We start from the raw sequence: 18,560 nt of genomic DNA on the forward strand, positions 1-18,560 counted from the left end.
GGGTGGAAGCTGTTTTTCAGCCTATTTGTCCTTGTTTTTATTGTCCTGTACCACCTGCCAGATGGTAATAGTTTTTAAAAAAAGGGTTCCCAGGATGAGATGGATCTTTGAGAATGTTTGGAACTTTCTTAAGGCAGCGGCAGCTATAAAGCTCTTCCAAAGAGGGGAGAGGGCAACCAATGATCCTCCGGGCAATGATGTTAACCCGCTGGAGTACTTTCCTATCTGCCCCTGTGCAATTGGCAAACCATACAGAGGTGCAGTAAATTAAGATGCTCTCTATGGTGCAGCGGTAGAAGGTCACCAGCAGTTTTTGATTCAGTTGTTGTTTCCTGAGAAGTCTCAGGTAGTATAATCTCTGCTGGTCATGTTGCATTGGGATTTGGGAACCCTTCAGAGTGCCACTAGAGATTGGGCTTTGTGTATTTTTAAAACTACCAGGATGAACAACTTCTTCAAAGCTTCTATTCAGCACCACGACATCGACACCTGGAGAGGGAAGGGACAATTTCCTTAAAAAGAAAAAAAACAACAACAGACTTTAGCTCCCATTTAGCATCATCCTTGCACAAGAGGCGCTGTTTCCATTCGCAAAAGTCCCTCTCTTCTCAGTCTCTGTCTTGCAGCTGATTGGAAAAACTTTCCTTTTTTCTTTTTTAACCGAAAGTCTCCCGGAAGACGTCAAGATACAGCTTCTGCACTAAAACGTCAGGTGGATTTTGCTCGCTTATATCTCAACTCAACTCAGGTCAAGTTTTCCTTCTGGTCCCTCTCACCACACAAGTGGTGCCAAGGTAAAAACATCAACACAAGATTGGTAACCAACAAGGACTTTAGTACAGAAGTCTCCAAACTTGGCGTCTTGAAGACTTGTACGAGACTTCCAGCTCCCAGAATTCCCCAGCCAGCTGCTGCTGGCTGAGGAATTCTGGGAGTTGAAGTCCACAAGTCTTCAAGACGCCAAGTTTGGGGACCCCTGCTAAAGTATGTTTGCAAAAAAATATGACTAGCAGTCACTTGCAATCTCTTGACATTTTGCAGCCTCTGAACGTTTTTTTTAAAAAAAACCCCAAAACCCGATGAGGATGCACAGGTTGGATCTGGAATGCCCGTGTAGTTTTGTAGAATTGCTCAGCCCTGCTGAAAACATGCGGTTCTTTGCATCGATTTTATTCACTTTAATAATAACTGCTTCGATCTGCTCCCATACTGTATTTCCTGAGTTAAACTCGCAGCTTTTTAAAAGGCTGGCCCAGAGCATGGCGGGATGTGTAGTTCGTACGCCTTCCTTTGAAGCCGGCGCACGGCACGCAATCCTTTCTGGGAATTGTAGTCCTGGAACCTGCTCTGTCATGGCCGGGGCTGGGGAAAGGGAGGCGCTGTTTTACCCTACATCCTTTGCGCGCAGGGACCGCCTCCCCCCACCCAGTTGCTAAGCGACCGTAAAGGCGGTAAGTTTATCCTGTGGTGAGCGGGAAGAACTTGGGGGTTGGGGGGTTGTCGAGGGTGAGAGTTGTGGGGATTTGAGTCTGAGGCGAGAAGGGCTGGGGAGTTACCCCCGACGGCGGTGTTACTGCACCGAATCTGGGGTGGCTCGTAAAACCCTTTCCTGGGCAGGAAGGACGACACTTCCTATCCTCCCCATCCGCCTGGGAATGATGGCTTGGGAAGTTCCCGAGTTGAGGGAAGCTGCGGGAATACGACCATTGTTGTGGGGGGAAAAAATGGAAGGCAGGAATATTTATTTTTTATCCTGACTTTAAACCACTCGAGGCCAAGAGCATGTCTAATACTCCTTCCCTCTCCTATTTCCCCCCACAACAGCAGCTTTGTGAGGGGAGTTGTATTGAAAGAGTCACTGTCATGCCTTAAGTGGGACTCGAACTCAACACCCACTAGACTAGACCATGGTTGTCTAACCTTTTTGCTTGTCTGGGCTGCACTGAGTGAAGAAGAATTGTCTTGGGCTGCATATAACATATATAATAATGTATATAAACAACAAACTTCCTTTATTTTTTAAATTAAGTTTCCTGCTTGAGCAGGGGTTGGACTAGAAGACCTCCAAGGTCACTTCCAACTCTGTTATTGTGGAGCTGCATTACTAGCTGTCCAGGGCTATAGTGGGCTGCAGGTTGGACATGCCTACACTAGACCAAAGTGGCTCCATGTAGGTTTGTTCACTATCGTGAGTTACACATAAAAAAAGGTGGGATAAAAGCATCATCATTATAATCCTGCCTGCTTAAGGTTGAATTTGGTTAGGTTTTATCCAGAGAATAAACCCCATTAAAGGGACTTGAGCCTTGCTTCAGGACTTGGCTGGGCAGGAAATATGCATGAGCCATGATTCAGAATCTGCCTCTGATCTTGAGTCTGTTGCTTCAGAATGGTCAGCCTTTGGATCAGCAAGCCAGGATTCAGTTGAGGCTGATCAGCCACAGGCGGCTCCTATTCAGCTGGAGCAGTCAGAGGAAGGAGGCACAACTCCCAGGTCTAGATCAGAGGTGATATTCAGCAGGTCCTGACCAGTTCTGGAGAACTGGAAGAGGAAATTTTGAGTAGTTAGGAGAACTGGCAAATACCACCTCTGACTGGCCCTGCCCCCATCTATTCTCTGTCTCCTATTGAGTCCCTGCACAGGAGAATGGAGCTGGAAAGCAGGTTAGTGGGGTGGGGAGGGAATGGGGATTTTGCAGTAACCTTCCCCTGCCACGCCCACCAAGCAATGCCACGCCCACAGAATCTATAGTAAAAAAATTTGAATCCCACCACTGGTCTAAATGCCTACAGAAGTCAGCAGAGCAACCTTCTTTCAATGAGATTCCTCACTAGACAAAGGTGAAAAAGCATGAGTCATTGCAGCCAGCTGTCAGCAGATAGATTTAGGACAGGTAGTTGCTTTGCTTGATATGTTGATATGTTAGTAACCCGGTTGTCAAAGTACATCTGGCTTCCCCATTGACTTTGCTTGTTGGAAGGTTGCAAAAGGGGATTACATGACCCCGGACACAGTAATGGTCATAAATACAAACCGGTTTTGATGATGTGACTGTGGGGATGCTGCAAAGGTTGTAACTCTGAAAAATGGTCATAAGTCACATTTTTCAGTGCTGTTGTAACTTTGAACGGTCACTAAACAAACTTGTAAGTTGAGGACTACCTGTATTTATACATGCAAGTAAAGCAGGGTTCAGTTGCTTTGGAGATTAGCTTGGACTAGTGATAATCTCTGAACTGGACATCCAGTAGAAGGTATTCTGATGTTACACGCATAATACAAATTATATAAAGTTTGTATCATTCCCATCGTGGCTCAAATGTCATGCAGTATGTGCATGGGATGTCTTGCCCTTTGCCTCCCCTTGCAGATGCTCAAATCAGACTGTGCTAATTACAATGTTGTTTATATTCCAATGGGCCTGCATATGACAACTGTCTTCAAGCTTATCTTTTTGCAACAGTAGTTCAATTTTGCATTCAAACAGCTGTCACTTGGACATTCAGTAATAATTCTGAACCTTTTTGGACATTTGGCCTTTTAAAAGGTCAGGTAGATGAAGTGGAAACTCAGAGGCTGTATTTCTGTTCTTAGTACAAATTGCTAATTGAAGCCATCTTGGAAGTACTGTTGTCATATTCTACTGGTAAATTGGAGTTATTCCTCCCCCCCCCCAGGGCTATTTAATTTACAAATATATGACCCAAGAAGAGTACTTCTGAGTCCTTACTTGCTAGGCTGGGCTTAGTCCCCCCTTCTCAATTCGTCTCATCATTTCGGGGAATACACAAATGCCTCTTTCATCAATATAACAGCTTTAAATGAGCCTAGTGGGTTTAGATTTTATATGATGTCTTATATAACTGCTTTTGTATCTGCTGCATCATTAATGCTAATTTATTAGGATGAATACTTTGAACTATAATAAAAAGAAGTCTTGGGTTTATTGAAATGGAAATCCAGCTTGCATGTCTTCGAAGCATCCAAGTAACCACTTGGCTTTCAAGTGGAAGAAAGCAGCATAGCATTACCTCCTTGATTAATTAAGCTTGTCTATAAAATTGAAAAATTCAAGCAGATTCAGTGCTACCCATACATTTAATTGTCAAGGAAATTTTAAAATTCTGATTGCACTATTTTTTTTTTGAAAATGACTTTTTATACTTGTATGTTTATAAACATAATGGTTCCTCTTTCCCTAATTTGTTTAACATAATTTCATGTTGCTGTTAGGTGATTATAATTTGTGCTGATACGTAAGGACTAAAACACTTAAATACTCAGAATGCAGCTCATGATACAACTATGGAGGTGTTTCAGGAATAAAATGCTTGGGTAACCTTCCCTAAATCTGCAACCAATTAATGTAACCACTAGAAATGAACACAAAAAGTAATTGTCTGGTTAAGAGGAACAATGATCCTTACAGAGAACTTAAATAGCAAGTTAGATATTACCTAGGTCTTGCATAAAGTGACAGTAGGATAGTTAATCTGGAAGATACAGATAATCAGAGTTGGAATGGACCTTGTTGGTCATCTAATCCAATCCGCCCCACCCCGCCTAAGCAGGATATTCCATATCTTATCATTATGGTTAAATATGATTAATTTAAGGAAAAGATTGGTGTAGATTAGATTTCACACAATGGAGTATTGAATTTGGCTACTGGTTTGAATAGAGTGTGATGCACTGCTGTGTTTATAAGCATTTACTTCCTAGAACTAGAATGATCACACGAGGAGAAATCAGACCAAAGGATTTTTTTTCTGTTCCATAAATGCTGATAATTGGAATTTCTGGCACCAAAAAGGAGAAGCCAAAAAACAAAACAACAAAACAGATGACCATGTCAAGGGAAGGGTTGTTTTAGCCTGAGCAGGTGCCATGAAATAAACCACAAGCTATTACTTTAAGTCCCATTTGGATTGAAGAGTTTTTCCTCTTTGTGCCACCATATTAAAATGCAAAGCCAGTCTGCTTTAAGTGCCAAGGCACAGAGGAATTCTTTAAACCTGCCAACCTAAAGACACCACTTTGAAACCCAGCGTAAAAAAAGTGAGGCAGTCCAAAGTCTTTAGCAACACATGACAAGGTCCATGTTTTCCTACAATTCTGTCAATTGGGTAAAAATAATAGGCAGCTCTCAAGAAATACAAGATGAGTGATAGGTTTGGAAAGGAACTGAGGCTGCCACCCTTAGTTCATCAAGCCTGAGACTGCAATGCCAGTATTGCCTGTGCAAATGATGAATTTTCCATTTCCATCTTCTAGAGTTGGAGTGGGCAGGTCAGTGGCCTGTTTTTCAAAGAATACGTCATACGTATCGGCTCTGCTTTTTTCACACTGAAAAGCCTATGGGAATTCCTGCACTCATGCTGTGTTTAATATTGTACTTGCTTTTATTCTCCAGCTTTGATGTGCATTAGCACTGTGCAGATGCCCTTGTGCCTGGTTCGTTCATCAGTATTTGATCCAGACAAGAATTGGCACTAAACAGTAGCAGTGGCAGAAATGATGCAAGAAAATGTGTGTGTTTTGTAGAGTGATCTTGGAGGAGTTTGTAGCTGGGGAATTGTGTAATTTCTGCTGTCTTCACGGATGTTAATCTTGCTGAATTCACATGTCTGGCACATTTTTTTAAAAAATCGTACGGAGAGCGTATTGAAAATCCAATTGCATTTCTCCAGAGCCCTTTAGGAGCTTAGAAGGATTTGTGTTCCTCTGTCCTCTAAGTTGGGAGAAAACAGGCAATGCCTTTATCTAGCAAGGAATAAGGAGAAACTTCCTAACAGCGAGGACAATTAACTAGTGGAACAGCTTGCCTTTAGAAGTTGTAGTTTGCTTCATCACTGGAGGTTTTCAAGAAGAGACTGGATAGCCACTTTCCTGAAATGGTACAGAGGTCTTCAAACTTGAGAGCTTTAAGACTTGTGGACTTCAACTCCCAGAATTCTCCTCCAGTCACGTTAGCTCAGGAATTCTGGGAGTTGAAGTCCACAAGTCTTAAACTTGCCAAGTTTGAAGACCCTTGGTATAGGGTCTCTTGCTTGAGCAGGGGGTTGGATTAGAAGACTTCCAAGGCCCTTTCCAGCTCTATTCTAATTGAATTAAGTAGCTTAAAGCTTGCTTGTCTTCTGCTAAACATGTAGAGAGAAAGTAGAGAACAAAGGCATTGCTGGGCAGCCCTTTTACCCTTTCCTCCAAGGGGAGACAGGTAGGTGTGAGGCAAGATGTGGCATCAGAGGCACAAATCAGTCCAAAGGATCCAATAATTGCTCCAGCATGGCTTGGTTTCCTATAAGAAGACAGTTTCTACCCACCCCTACTATCACAGGCTGCTATAGTGTCAGATGCAAGAAACAACCTTCTAATCAGCAAAAGTCAACTGCTGTGATCAGCCATCTTGGAACAGTTGGTGCATAAAGATTTGGTAGGAAAGAACTGGGTCCTGCTGGTAGCTTCATTAGGAAGGGAATTCCTCTCTTCCATGCTGAGATTGTAGAAGCTAAGATTTCCTGTCGGTATGCAGTATGGGTAATTGGGAACCACTGTTATCTACTGGCATGCCACTGCCATTAATTCTTGCAATACAATTTCCTTTCTGCAGTCAACAGGACAGCCTACTCCTCTGAGCCTTGAGGGGAATATTTCCTGCCCTCACTCTGGACCATTCTCATCCCTCATGATTCTTAAGCCGTATTAGGGATCCTGACTAGCAAAGCTGTGGCTTGCCTTACTCTGTCAAAAGCTGCTGTCTTTCCGTCTCTAGGACCAGCATCGGAGCTGGGTTAAGAAAACCACATTGGGATGCTAGACTAGAAACTACGCCACCTTTGATCACTTGGACTCATACAGTTTCTCTGTATGAGCACAGGATTCTGTGCTGTTTGTTGCATCATGCTGTTCACTGTGCTGGGCTATAGTAGGGTCAGTGAATGAGGTGCATTCATGGAAGATGGAAAAAAAAAAGGACAAAAGCCTGTTGCCTTGGCAACCGCATATGAGGTGGGGGGGGCGGCATAGCACCATGGAAATTTCCTTCCCAACTGCCCAAGAGGTGGCTGCAAAGAATTCCTTGCTTGGAAGCCCAGGGAAGTTAGAAACCGGAAAGACTGTTGAGCAGCAAGACAGCTGATGGGAACAAGCTGGGATTCCAATAGTTTTGGAACTGCATTGGATTTCAAGTATGGGTTGAGCTAACAAGCAAATTCCTTTGAATGTGGATCGGTCTCTGGACAACTGTGGTTGACCTGCATGCTGAATACTCATGTGCAGCTCCAGAGCACAGAGTGGGCTTCAAAGCATGGCAGCTCTGGAGGGGGTATTTAACATTTTTCCAAGGCTGGGGGAGCTTGAAAGCAAAATGCCCCCAACATGGCTTTGCCTCCTATTCCAACATATTGGAATATCCCAACATATTTTGCCCCCTGATGATGGTGTCTGTTCAATTGTGTCGATTCTCAGTGGCTCCATGGACCAGGCTCTAGGGCTGATTTTCTGTTTATTTTCTGTTTATTTATTCCACTTACAGCCACCTATATTTACAGGCTGTGAACAATAAATAATTTATGAAGTGCTTTCACCAAGGTATGGTACAAATGAGAATGGCACAGTAATTACAATGAATTCAATAAAGTTTAGTCATGACCTAATAGTCAAGTCAGTAAGCAGCTGTTAACCAATAAGACAAAACAGACACCACTATGTATAATTGCATATTGGGATTCAGGATGGTAGGATGGTGAGATTCCTAGGAAGCTTCTCATGGGGCAAACCTATCAAATGTCCTTAATTTGAACAAGACTGCTGCATCATTTGCTGCTTAGCAAATTTGTAGCCTTGGGATATTTGTGCTGGCATAATTTAAAGGTTGGCTTTGAAAGGATTATTAATTTGCAATACATGGAGTGTTTCTGTTTACTTAAGTCTCCCACCCCACACCGTACCCATTTCTAAGGATCGAAGGTCTCGTGTCTTGGCACTTTCTTTTACTGATTTCACATATTGTAAGTTGGTATTTTAAACAGAGTTGATGAATAAGCGGTCACGGACATGTATAATGCTAAGCCATAAATAGTCATGTTGAGGCTTCTTTGATATATGACTTCATCATCTGTGCTTTACAATTTATTTAGGTTAGCTTTTAATCCATTCGTATGTATTCTTTAAATTATGGCGTTTGATCTGAGGAGTGTGTGTATGTATGTATGTATGTATGTATGTGTGTGTGTGTATATATATATATATATATATATATATATATATATATATATATATATATATATATATATATATAAACAAACTGAAATGGCTGTGAAAGTCTGACTCACAGACGAACACAATACAGAAGCCTGATGATGGCAGATGAGATTCTGCTGAAACATTGCTATAACTATAATGACGTGGGAAAATACCCGAACAAAGCTGAATACCATACATGTAAGTACCCGCAAAAATCATATATATATATATATATGTGTGTGTGTGTGTGTGTGTGTGTGTGTGAAGTTTTCGCGGGTACTTACATGTATGGTATTCAGCTTCGTTCGGGTATTTTCCCACGTCATTGTAGTTGTGCTTTTAAAGTTGTAGCAACGTTTCGGCAGAATTTCATCTGCCATCATCAGGCTTCTGTATTGTGTCCGTCTGTGAGTCAGACTTGGAGAGAGCACTGAAAAGCAGAAACTTTATAGCATTTATATTGTCTTTTCCCCCCTTATAACAATGGTAAGAATCCTGCAGGAGAGACTGCAAGACTTGGGTCAGCCTTGCTCTCATAAACAGTGCAGGACGAACCGGCACTGTGTTGCCATCATTGGCATCTTCAAAGAAAAATATATTTTTTTAAAAAATGTGTAATTTCCTCTAACGTCGATGGTCCTTAGCAAAACAAAAGAGTCTGCATCTTTGTATTAAGCATCTTCTTTATAATCTTTACCAAAACCTAACCAAAGAGAAATTGATAATTCACAAAAGCCAAAACTAGGCAAAATAATTAAATTGTCTGATGCCTTAAAAGTATTATTTATGGATCCTGTTCTGTTTGTTTATTCATAGAACACACTTTGGAATACCTGACATCATTTTCACGGGGAGAGCAGGCAAATATATTTCCAGCATGATTTAAACCAGCTCTCTGCAAACATCGTGGTGGCAAATAATGGATTCTAGGTACAAGAGTGGGTACCTACTTTTTGTCTTGGAATATTGTGGCAAAAGTGAATAGAATAAGTATAATAAGTTCAGTTATCTGCATCTAAGAAACGAGGTGATACTATAATATGGCCTTCTCTGTAAATCCTACTACTGTACACAGATTGAAGCAATAGAGTTCTGGGTATACCAGAGAAATGTAATTTTGCAGGTTTCTGCTGTTAAAATTTTTTATATATTGGAAACAACAAGGAGAAGACATTTCTAAATCTTTCTCTGTATGCCATGTTGCTAAATGCACCGCGAACTGGAACAACTCTGAATTATATCACTTCATTCTGGCAGCCTCATTTCCTGTAGTGTGTAAAGTACAGCTATAGCTATGTTGGAGTTCATCCACAATCCATCTAATGCAGACAGAACCTTATGAAAAGCAGGGCACAGATGTGCTTGGATCCACTCATTCAGCTTTCCCAGAGATTGTCACTGAGTGGCACACTATGATATGACCACTGCCATTGACACATTTATTTTTGGCAACATTGTCTAGTCTCCTTTGGAGAAGCTAAGTGTTTTTCCTGTTAATGGAGAAAGAAACAAAAGTTAGGGATTAAAAATGGAAATTTTAATGCTCTTAGAAACCTAAGCAACAATATATAAACCCTCTCTATTTAATAATGCATCCTAGAGAAAGGTTTAGAGAGATCCTTCTCCTGGTTTTCTAAATATGTGCGTTATTAACACTGGACCCTCTAAATTTCATTTGTCTAGTGCACCCACAGTTCTGCCATTTCAATCTGTGCAATATGTAATTCAATTTCACCAAAAGGTCCATGTTATCATGTCCACACTATTCTTTTTTCTCCTAGATTCCAAAAAGTTAGGTTTCTTCCCGCCCCCAATGGTTGTGGTAAATGTAGACACTTTTCTAATTGACATTTCTTGTTTACTCACAGTCTAGCTATATTCTCCACTCTTGGGAGCCCCTTTTTGGAGGCATCTAGTTCTCGAAGCCATTATCATCCCTCCCAGGCCCAGCCGTTGAGGCAGAAGAAGCAACAGACGGTGAGAAGAGGATAAAGCCATGCCATGTGGTCCCTAAGGAAAAGCAAACAGCAACTGAAAGCAGACTGTTCTTTTGGATCTCCGGTGATCCATCCTTATGGAATTGGATGATTAAGAATTGGGAATCTAGCTTTTAGCAATGCAGACTTTTCTCCCTTTTTTCTCTCTGATCTGAAGGCTGGAACAGAATAGCCACCTTCCTGCAGGAGTTAGACATTCGAAGAGATGATGGGCATAGCCTTTTCCTAGAGAAAGCAGGTTGAAATCAACTCAGCCACAAATTTCTTCTTGAGCCAGTCATCTAGCCTTCTTTCCAGAAATGTAACGATAAAGTAGATGTCTGAAAGCACAAAGCTATAGTTGACATTGCTAAAGATTTCGTCTACAGGAATCTGCGATGTATAATGCCTCATGAAACGAAACTGATCTCTGAAGTTTGGGTCTCTGATGTCCATGCCAAGGGGTGGTCATGTCTTCTTTATTTTTTAACTTCTTAGGTTCTGAGCCCGTCTCGTTTGCAGCGTAGGAATTGCTCTGCCCTTTCTGAGGAGCCAGAACCATTGAGGGCTTCATACCCACATTTACTGCCCGACTCCGGCTCCCATGAGGGAAGGCCCCCTAAGTCGAATTCCACAAGCCCCTTCGATGAGTCATGGCCCTCAACTGAACGCAGCTCTTCCTCCCTGACTCCGGAAGGAAAAAAGGATCTTCCAGCACAGCAGTCATCAAAGGCTAAGACCCTGGATGCACCAAAGCTCCCAGATTCTGCCTCAGACAGTGAATCCATTATTGCCAAGTGAGTCTGGTTATGAGAGTCACCTTTGAAATGGCAGATGAAGCTGAGGAACACATGAATGGGCTTTGTAGATGAACACTGAATGATGGCCTTGGTTGCTTTTCTATTGACCTTTTCCCATTAGAGTCCTGATTTCAGGTCCACTTGAAGATGATGCTTGCCTACTGGCCAAACTTCCTTTTCTTTCCTTTGGCAGGTATATTGAGAGGTTTCGCTACGGGAAGCCCACTGACCGTAAAGAGCGCGTGGCATCTAGTGGCGATTCAACCGAGTTCTGGTGGCTTAGCCACTCATTTCTCCCGGATGGAGAAAACTCTAAGAAGGAAGCGTCACTATCTTCAGGTACTTACATCTAAAAGAAGAATAGAAATTTGGCTGGGTTCATGCATTGGACTGAGTCATTGTTTATCTTACCTTGCTTTATTTGGTGCAGTGGCTGAGTTCATATCACTTTGCTATGCCAAAATAACCAACCACATTGTGACTGGAACACAATGTGTAACTATAGTTCTTAGAGACACGGAGCTTTTATCAGACCAAGGCAAAGTCTGAGTTCTCTTGTGGAAATAAAGTTGCATTAAGCATAGGGATGCTGGCAATAGATTGGAAGAACGTTTCATTTGGAAGTTTGTAAATATGTCTATAGGCACACGGGCATGTTATCCTTGGGCGGCCTCTACTTGCCAGTTCCCGGTTGGGAGACATGAAGTATTGTTAGCAATTCTTAGCAAGTAGAGATAATGAACAGCCTTGTCAAGAGGACAACAAGTATTGCATTGTCTTCATCTGCTTTGTAACTATCAGGGATGTGGTATAAGGGTTTTTTTAAAAAATAAAAGCAATAGTGAAGGGATCCTGAGAATGGCCAAGTCTTGGATAATGGTCTTGGTTCCTAAATGTTTTGTGCATTCCTAGCATTTCCTGCAAGTGGTTTTGTAGACTTGCTGGGAAGGCGTGTAGGTGATAACTGTGGTTCAGAGGGAACTCTGCAGCTCCATGGAGATACATCTGATGCAAATATCAAGAATTTCCTAACCCATTGAAGCATCCTGTGATTTGGGGTATTTTTTGTCCTTGTATGTAAAATATTTTGAAAAGTTATTCCTTTAGAAAGATGATTGCTTTATATAAAGCCTTCACTCTTAATGGAGATGTCTCTTTGCAGATAACAGCCAATGTGAAGTGAGGTCATCTCTTTTCAGTCCTATCCTGACTCAAACTGCCTTGGTGAGTAACAAGATATTCTCCTAGACAAAGAGGCAGAAAGTAACACAACTCTGATGGCTTCTTTCTTTTCTGTTTCCCAGCTCATGGGTAATCTTGGGCCCAGAGAACTGAGAAAGCTGCAGAATGTGCCCATCTAAGTGGCCCTGAGCTTTTTTAAGGGAGGCCAGAACAGAATTGCAGTAGATACATAGGAAGGTCATTTAATGAAATGTGGCTGCATAGGCTTTGTCAAATACTGTACATACTCGGAGTAATTGCTCTGCTCTAGGTAGAGAAAAATGTAAGATGTGTTACAGTGTTTCTCAGTTAGTAGATTTCTTGAGTTTGGTTCCCCCCAGTCACTTCCTTTTCTTTTACCAAGGACTTAAGAAACTTGAGAAATTCTGAATTTCCAGAGGAGGGAAATCTTGCTTTAAAAATATTCCATGCATAGTAATGACTTCATCTTTTTTCTCCAAAAAACTTACATGTTTTGCATTGGTGTGCATTTCTAGAGGTGTTGAAAATTCCACTCTTCTCCATCTGGCAGAATCTTGGCATCCTTTCCCCCATAGCATTTTCCCTCTTTACACTTTCTTGATATGCTCTTTGCAGGGAGAAATGCAAGCTGCTTCTGCATTTGACGCTGAGACGGTGAGCCTGCAGGAAAGAGCAGCTAGAGTCATAAGCAGAAGGTACTGGCCTGACTTATATTTTGTCGGTCACCCAATAGACCAATGCCATTTCCCAGGTCTGTGCCTCTGTTTGGGGTCTCAGCCAACTGATATTCCCCCCGCAACCCCCAAAAGAACTATACTTCCTTTCTAATAAGATGCCTTTCTCAATCTGTCTTCTGCTTATAGCATCTCACCACTGAGTAGTTTCAGGACTGTAAGCTCTGGAGGGCTTGATTCTACTACTATGTCCACCAACCCAAATAGCACCCCAGACTTGCCTCAACATGCTCTACAGCACTCTGCAGCACACCAGGTCAAAGGTAGGGAGACATCTGTGATCTAGAATGATTTTCCCCCCAGCGGTACAGTATTTATAAATTTGATCTAAGTGAAAGAAATGGCTACTGAGAGTGAAAGGGGAATGGGAGAACCCATGTTCAGTCAGAAAAGATAATCTATGTAAGTTTATTTATGAAAATTAATCTGTTACGGAGAAAAAAATGTGGGATGCAGATAAAAGATGGGGGGATTCAGGGCCTGGAAACCTTTAAACTGAGAAGAATTTGAATGTGGTCATTGATAACAAGTTGAACTTGAAACAGCTGCTAGAAGAGGTATTGCATTTCTGGGCTGCTTTAGAAACAGCATATCTGAGAGCTCAGAATAATTATTCCTTTCTATTTGGCACTGGTGAAACTACACCTGGAGTTGTATCTGATTCTGGGTCCACCTTTCCAGGAGATGTTGCTAGGTTAGGCAGAGTTCACAAGGAGGAAGTGACTTAATAACATGTCTGGTAAAGATAGGCTGAAGGAACTTGGCATGTTCAAACCCAAGGGGAGGTATAATAGGCATATTCAGGTGCATAAAGAGAAGTTGTAGGGAAGATGATCGAGAATCATATTCCATGTCTATAAAAATAGGAGCAGAAATAAAAGGACACAAATTTCAGTTACCACAATTTTGCTTAAATATAAGGAAAAATTCCTGATGATAAGATCTGTACAACAATGGGACAGTCCACCTATAGAGGCTGTGTATTTATCATCTCTGAAGTTCATTACGAAGAGGTGGACAACCATTTCTCTTGCTTGGTTTCCCTGAACTTTGTAGAGGATTAGACTAGATGAATCTATTGGCCCCTTTTAACTCTACAGTTGTATAAGATGTTCATGAACCACTCGTATAGCTCTTTTGCAGTGATGACTTTCAATTCATAACAATATCTTTTTTGTGTGTGTTCCAGAAAGCTTAGTTCTTCCTTATCATACCACTCCAACTTCTATAGCCCACCCTTTAAAACCAGAAGATGACATCCTATTCCAGTGGCGCCTGCGGCGGAAGATGGAGGAAGCAAGCAAAGCCGTTGCTGCAATGTCTCCTGAAATTTGGAGGAATCCGTGCTTCCAACCAACCTGCGCCTCTGGAAAAGTAAGGATTTGAAATCAGTTAGTGAAATAAGTGTACATTTGGAATTGAGATGATCCAATGAAGAGATGCTTTCTTTCTTGTGACTGTTTCATTCCACTGAATTGAAGATTTTGAATTGACTGCTGTACAAGCATTTGCAAAAGAAACATTTTCATAAAACGCCTATTTCTGCAAACCACATACATGCATCCACCTCCACATATGCTCTTCAGCCCAAGAATGTTTTATTTTCATGAATGTTTTAGCAAGCAGCTTAGGTTATGTTTTATCTGAAAGTCAGCAGCAGAATTTAGCCTTGTGTTGCATGTCAAGAAAATTGACAGGGCAAATACAGAATGCCCCATTAAGGGAAAGAACATAGTGTTATGGTTCCTGATAACTAATATTTTTTATTCCTCCATGCAGATGGAAAGACAAGTTCTGAAGTCAACTGAGCCAACCCCTCAGAGGGACATAGACCAAAAAGTGTTGTCAACCTCTGAGCCCCACCTGGATATTAAATATACCCAGAGTCAGTACCATCCTTGCTCCTGTGCAGGCATGCCGAGGAATGGAATCACTTCTAGCCAGCGTGTTGAAACCATTTCCCCCAATAATGGGATAATGGTAACTGGAGGCCCTGAATGCAGAGATGAGCCAATTGTGAAGGATCCAACCCCACAAAAAGATCATGTCCCTGATTACCTGGAAACTTTTCCTTCAAGATCTGCAAAAGTGAATGAGTCTTTGGGCCAAACAACTTCACGTCATGTTCAACAGGCAGCTCCATCTGACCAGGGAATGCACCTGGAACTCAGCAGAAGACCAGGGCTATGCAGAGTCAAGCAGAGTCAAGCAAAACACATTCCAGACCCCAGACAGTCAACACGCAGCCCCACAAAGCATTCAGTTCAACATGTACTATCAGAGGTACAATCCCTAATCCACCCCACCTGCCTGATCGTTATCACAGAACAGTTCAGTGGCAATAGCAATAGCGTTTAGATTTATATACCGCCCCCATAGTTCTTCACAGCACTCTCTGTGTGGTTTACAATATCAGCCAATTGCTCCCAACAGTCTGGGTCCTCATTTTACTGACCTTGGAAGGATGGAAGGCTGAGTCAACCTTGAGCCAGTTAGGAATGAACTCCTGGCTGTGGGCAGAGTTTGCCTGCAATGCTGCATTCTAACCACCTTCTAAATAGAAATGCAGTGCTTCAGATTCAAAAGATGTTTTGGAAGGTACAGGCCTTCCTGATGTGCTACATATAAGTTTTTAAAACAGCCGTGTCTTCCTGGGATCATCAGGATTGCCAACTAAATACTGAATTATAAAGGTCCCATGTCATTGGATTTTCTTTTGGGAACAATGATTTAAGATTATATTCCAAGGAAAGAAGTTATTGCCCCTCTTCTCCAATCTTGGGACCTTAAATTCATTAGATTTTACCAGTGTACGACACAAGAGCACTGGACTGGTCTAGCTGGTCTCTTGGCCTGATCCCACAGAAACACTGTTGTTTATCTTTGAAAGAAAGGCACAGGATTCATGAGAGCACTAAGCAGGTCGGCTTTAGCCTCTTTCATGTCTACTTTCTTACTAAGGTCCTGAGAACAGAAGGCAGTTTGAACGGGCTCTCTTTTCTCTCTCTTGCCCAGGTAGTTGCTGAAAGGCTTTTCTCCCCACCTGAATCTCCAGCTCTTCCCCGGGACAAACCAAAGAGAAGCTCAAGGACTTTGGGTCCAGAGGAGCCTATTCCGAAGAATGTTGCCCCTCCCTCCCATCCCCAACTCCTGAACATGGCTGCTCAACTGCTGGAAGAGGCTGAAGGTAGTAGAATCCACGGGGACAGGACAGGTGGCTTGAATATCATAGAGATCTTCATCACAACAGCAATTTCGAGAAGGGGGATTACACTGCTGTGTATAGCTAAGCGCAAAGTTATTCTTCCCACTTGAGTTTTTTTCATGAAACTGGATGTGGGTGAAGATCATAAGTCCCTTGCTGGTTGTCCCTGGGCATGGGGCTAAAGTGTGATCCCTCTGCAGTGCTTCTCTTGGGCAAAGGGTGAATTTAATTTGAACTCCACAACTTAAGTTAATCACACTTGGAAAGAAATAAGGATCTAGTTGGAGATGTGATGACGAACACATGAAAGAGGCATGATACAAACAAACTTGTGTCATGTTGTGTAGCTGTAGCACGTAAGTTTTGTTTTACTGGCTTGCTCTGCCTCTGACTGCATTACTAGTTGGCATAGCCTTGACCCAAGCAGGAAGCAGTTGAAAGCTCCAATCGTGGTAGCTGGATGCTGCTGCATGGTTATTTTAATAGGAACACTTTCAGCATGTGTTGTTCCCTTGCTATCCAGCACAGATGGGAGCAGAGCCAAAGGCACCGGTCAAGTTCAATTAAGAAAGGTTTGTGAGATCTGGACAGTGAAAGGGGGAAGGGGAGAGAAGGAAGTCAAGATAAAGACTGCAGCAGTTGAAGAGCTGTGTATTTGTGAGGGGGTGAAAAAAAGAGATCCTAAGAATGGGCTTAAAGGATACAACAGGAACAGAAATATGGCTTGGCTTTAATGGGGACAATTAGTGGTGGAATTTAACAGAAATAAAAGAAATGGTTAAATAATAGAGATGCTATTTTTCTTTTGTGTAGACTCAGATGGCTTGGAATTTGAAGATGACCCTCTGTTACAAGTGTTGAGAGGTCAGAGGGAATCATTGCGCAACAAGCTTCGGTAAGTAGCCTTCACCAAATGCTTGTCAGCCCTCTCCATCAGCTTGACACTCTCATTGGGAAGGTGACTTCTTCAGAGGTGCTTCTAGCAACTATTTAGTCATTAAATTGAATCTGCCTCTCCTTAGTTTGATAAGACCTTCTAATATTGTAACACACAGTGTTCATTATCCATTCCTCTCAAGTGCTTTTCTGGGTATAGACAGGAAGGTGTGTATTTAGTCCTGGAAAAGCTGCAAGAAACATCTTACAGGACTGAGTGTAGAATTCAGCTTGATCATCTGACTGTAGTTGGTTTTTTTTGGTAGTGCTGCTTAAGATTCAAATTCCTAGGGCTCCTGTATAAAATGGAAAGCATGCGCTGAGTGCCAGAGTACAGTATTTAAAAATACAGTTTTAAATGCCAGCTTATTTTTAAAAGATTCAGTAAAGTTTGTCATCTTGCTTGTTCTGGAAAAGCAGAACACATTTTGCAAAGCATGTGCAACATATACAGTTGTCTAATGTACATGCATCTCTTGCTTTAGCTTTGTTGGTTTTTCTCTAGAACACAGGGTGGGAATGTTCATTGCTTTCTTGTGGGTGCAGTTGCCTTGCTCCCTGCTTCTCAACCGTGGTTCCACTCTATCTATCGGATTCTGCAGGCCATTGTTTTCTGCTATTAACTCTGGCTTCATGTTTTATGTTGCTCTGGTGCCCTCTGGCCCTGAAAATGGCATGCATTTATGTTTCATTTTCTTGCAGAGCTGTGGATTTCCAGATCACTCAGCTGGAAAGTGACTCCTTTAATCAGGGCATCTCTCACCGATGACCACCTCCTGTGCTCTCTTTGTTGAACCTTGGGTGGTTTAAGGTCCCTCCCTCAGGGCATTGCTCGAGCCCAGCATTATCAGGCACTTCAGGATGAATTCAGTCAAAGGGTTTTTAAGGTGCTTTTTATTTATTATCATCTCTAGTGGTTTTTGATGTCTGCCTGCCCTTAGCAGGCCAACCTTTTCCTAGAAGATATCTGGGATTGCGGAATAGCCAAACGATGATGTGTAGGGATGCCTCTACTTTATATTCGGTGTGCTGTTTCCATGGTTTCGGTGTATATTTCACATTGCATTTAAAATAAATGTGTATTTTTGGATCAAAACAAATTGTGATAATTTGCAGTGTACTCTATCCAGATACAATGTGTCTAATGAAAAATGGATCAATGGAATCCAAACTCATTTGTCTCAGAGAAATGGGAATGAATATTTCCTTGTGCAAAGAACAAAGGGGACCTTTTGAGGAAGGGGAGAAAAGAGTATTTGTTTTGGAACAGAAAAGAAGGCTAAAGATCTCACCCTCCAACCCAAATTAAGTTTAGCTTGTTCCTTTTTTTTATTCCACCTTTTCAGTTGATAGTCCAACTATCAAAATATTTTCAAAAATCCATAAAACCCATTATGACATCTTTTAACAAAACAATTAGATCTGCAGGGAAACCGATATGGGATCAAAAACAGCACCAGA

At 41.9% G+C, this 18,560-nt stretch overlaps 1 protein-coding gene across 3 annotated transcripts; it reads left to right on the forward strand.

Annotated features, from left to right (window-relative positions):
- The first annotated feature begins 668 nt into the window (after window positions 1-668).
- Window positions 669-18,188, forward strand: PROSER3 (proline and serine rich 3). Of its 3 annotated transcripts, none has more exons than XM_026679489.2 (13): window positions 669-794; window positions 9,062-9,175; window positions 10,114-10,222; window positions 10,720-11,018; window positions 11,215-11,360; window positions 12,184-12,245; window positions 12,840-12,919; window positions 13,088-13,221; window positions 14,148-14,332; window positions 14,738-15,241; window positions 15,974-16,145; window positions 16,977-17,058; window positions 17,802-18,188. In XM_026679489.2, exons 2-13 carry the CDS (start codon window positions 9,165-9,167, stop codon window positions 17,866-17,868), a joined length of 1,851 nt encoding a protein of 616 aa, XP_026535274.2. In that variant the 5' UTR covers window positions 669-794; window positions 9,062-9,164; the 3' UTR covers window positions 17,869-18,188. The 3 variants fall into 3 exon arrangements, with proteins under 3 accessions (XP_026535274.2, XP_026535273.2, XP_087827004.1); XM_026679488.2 differs by lacking the exon at window positions 669-794 and adding an exon at window positions 1,317-1,451; XM_087970878.1 differs by lacking the exon at window positions 669-794 and adding an exon at window positions 1,364-1,451 and having other exon boundaries at window positions 10,114-10,306.
- Window positions 18,189-18,560: the final 372 nt, after the last annotated feature.

Source organism: Notechis scutatus, chromosome 8 (genome assembly GCF_049901735.1).
Source record: "Notechis scutatus isolate UNSWTSFEM ecotype Mainland chromosome 8, rNotScu1.2, whole genome shotgun sequence".
Taxonomy (NCBI): domain Eukaryota; kingdom Metazoa; phylum Chordata; class Lepidosauria; order Squamata; family Elapidae; genus Notechis; species Notechis scutatus.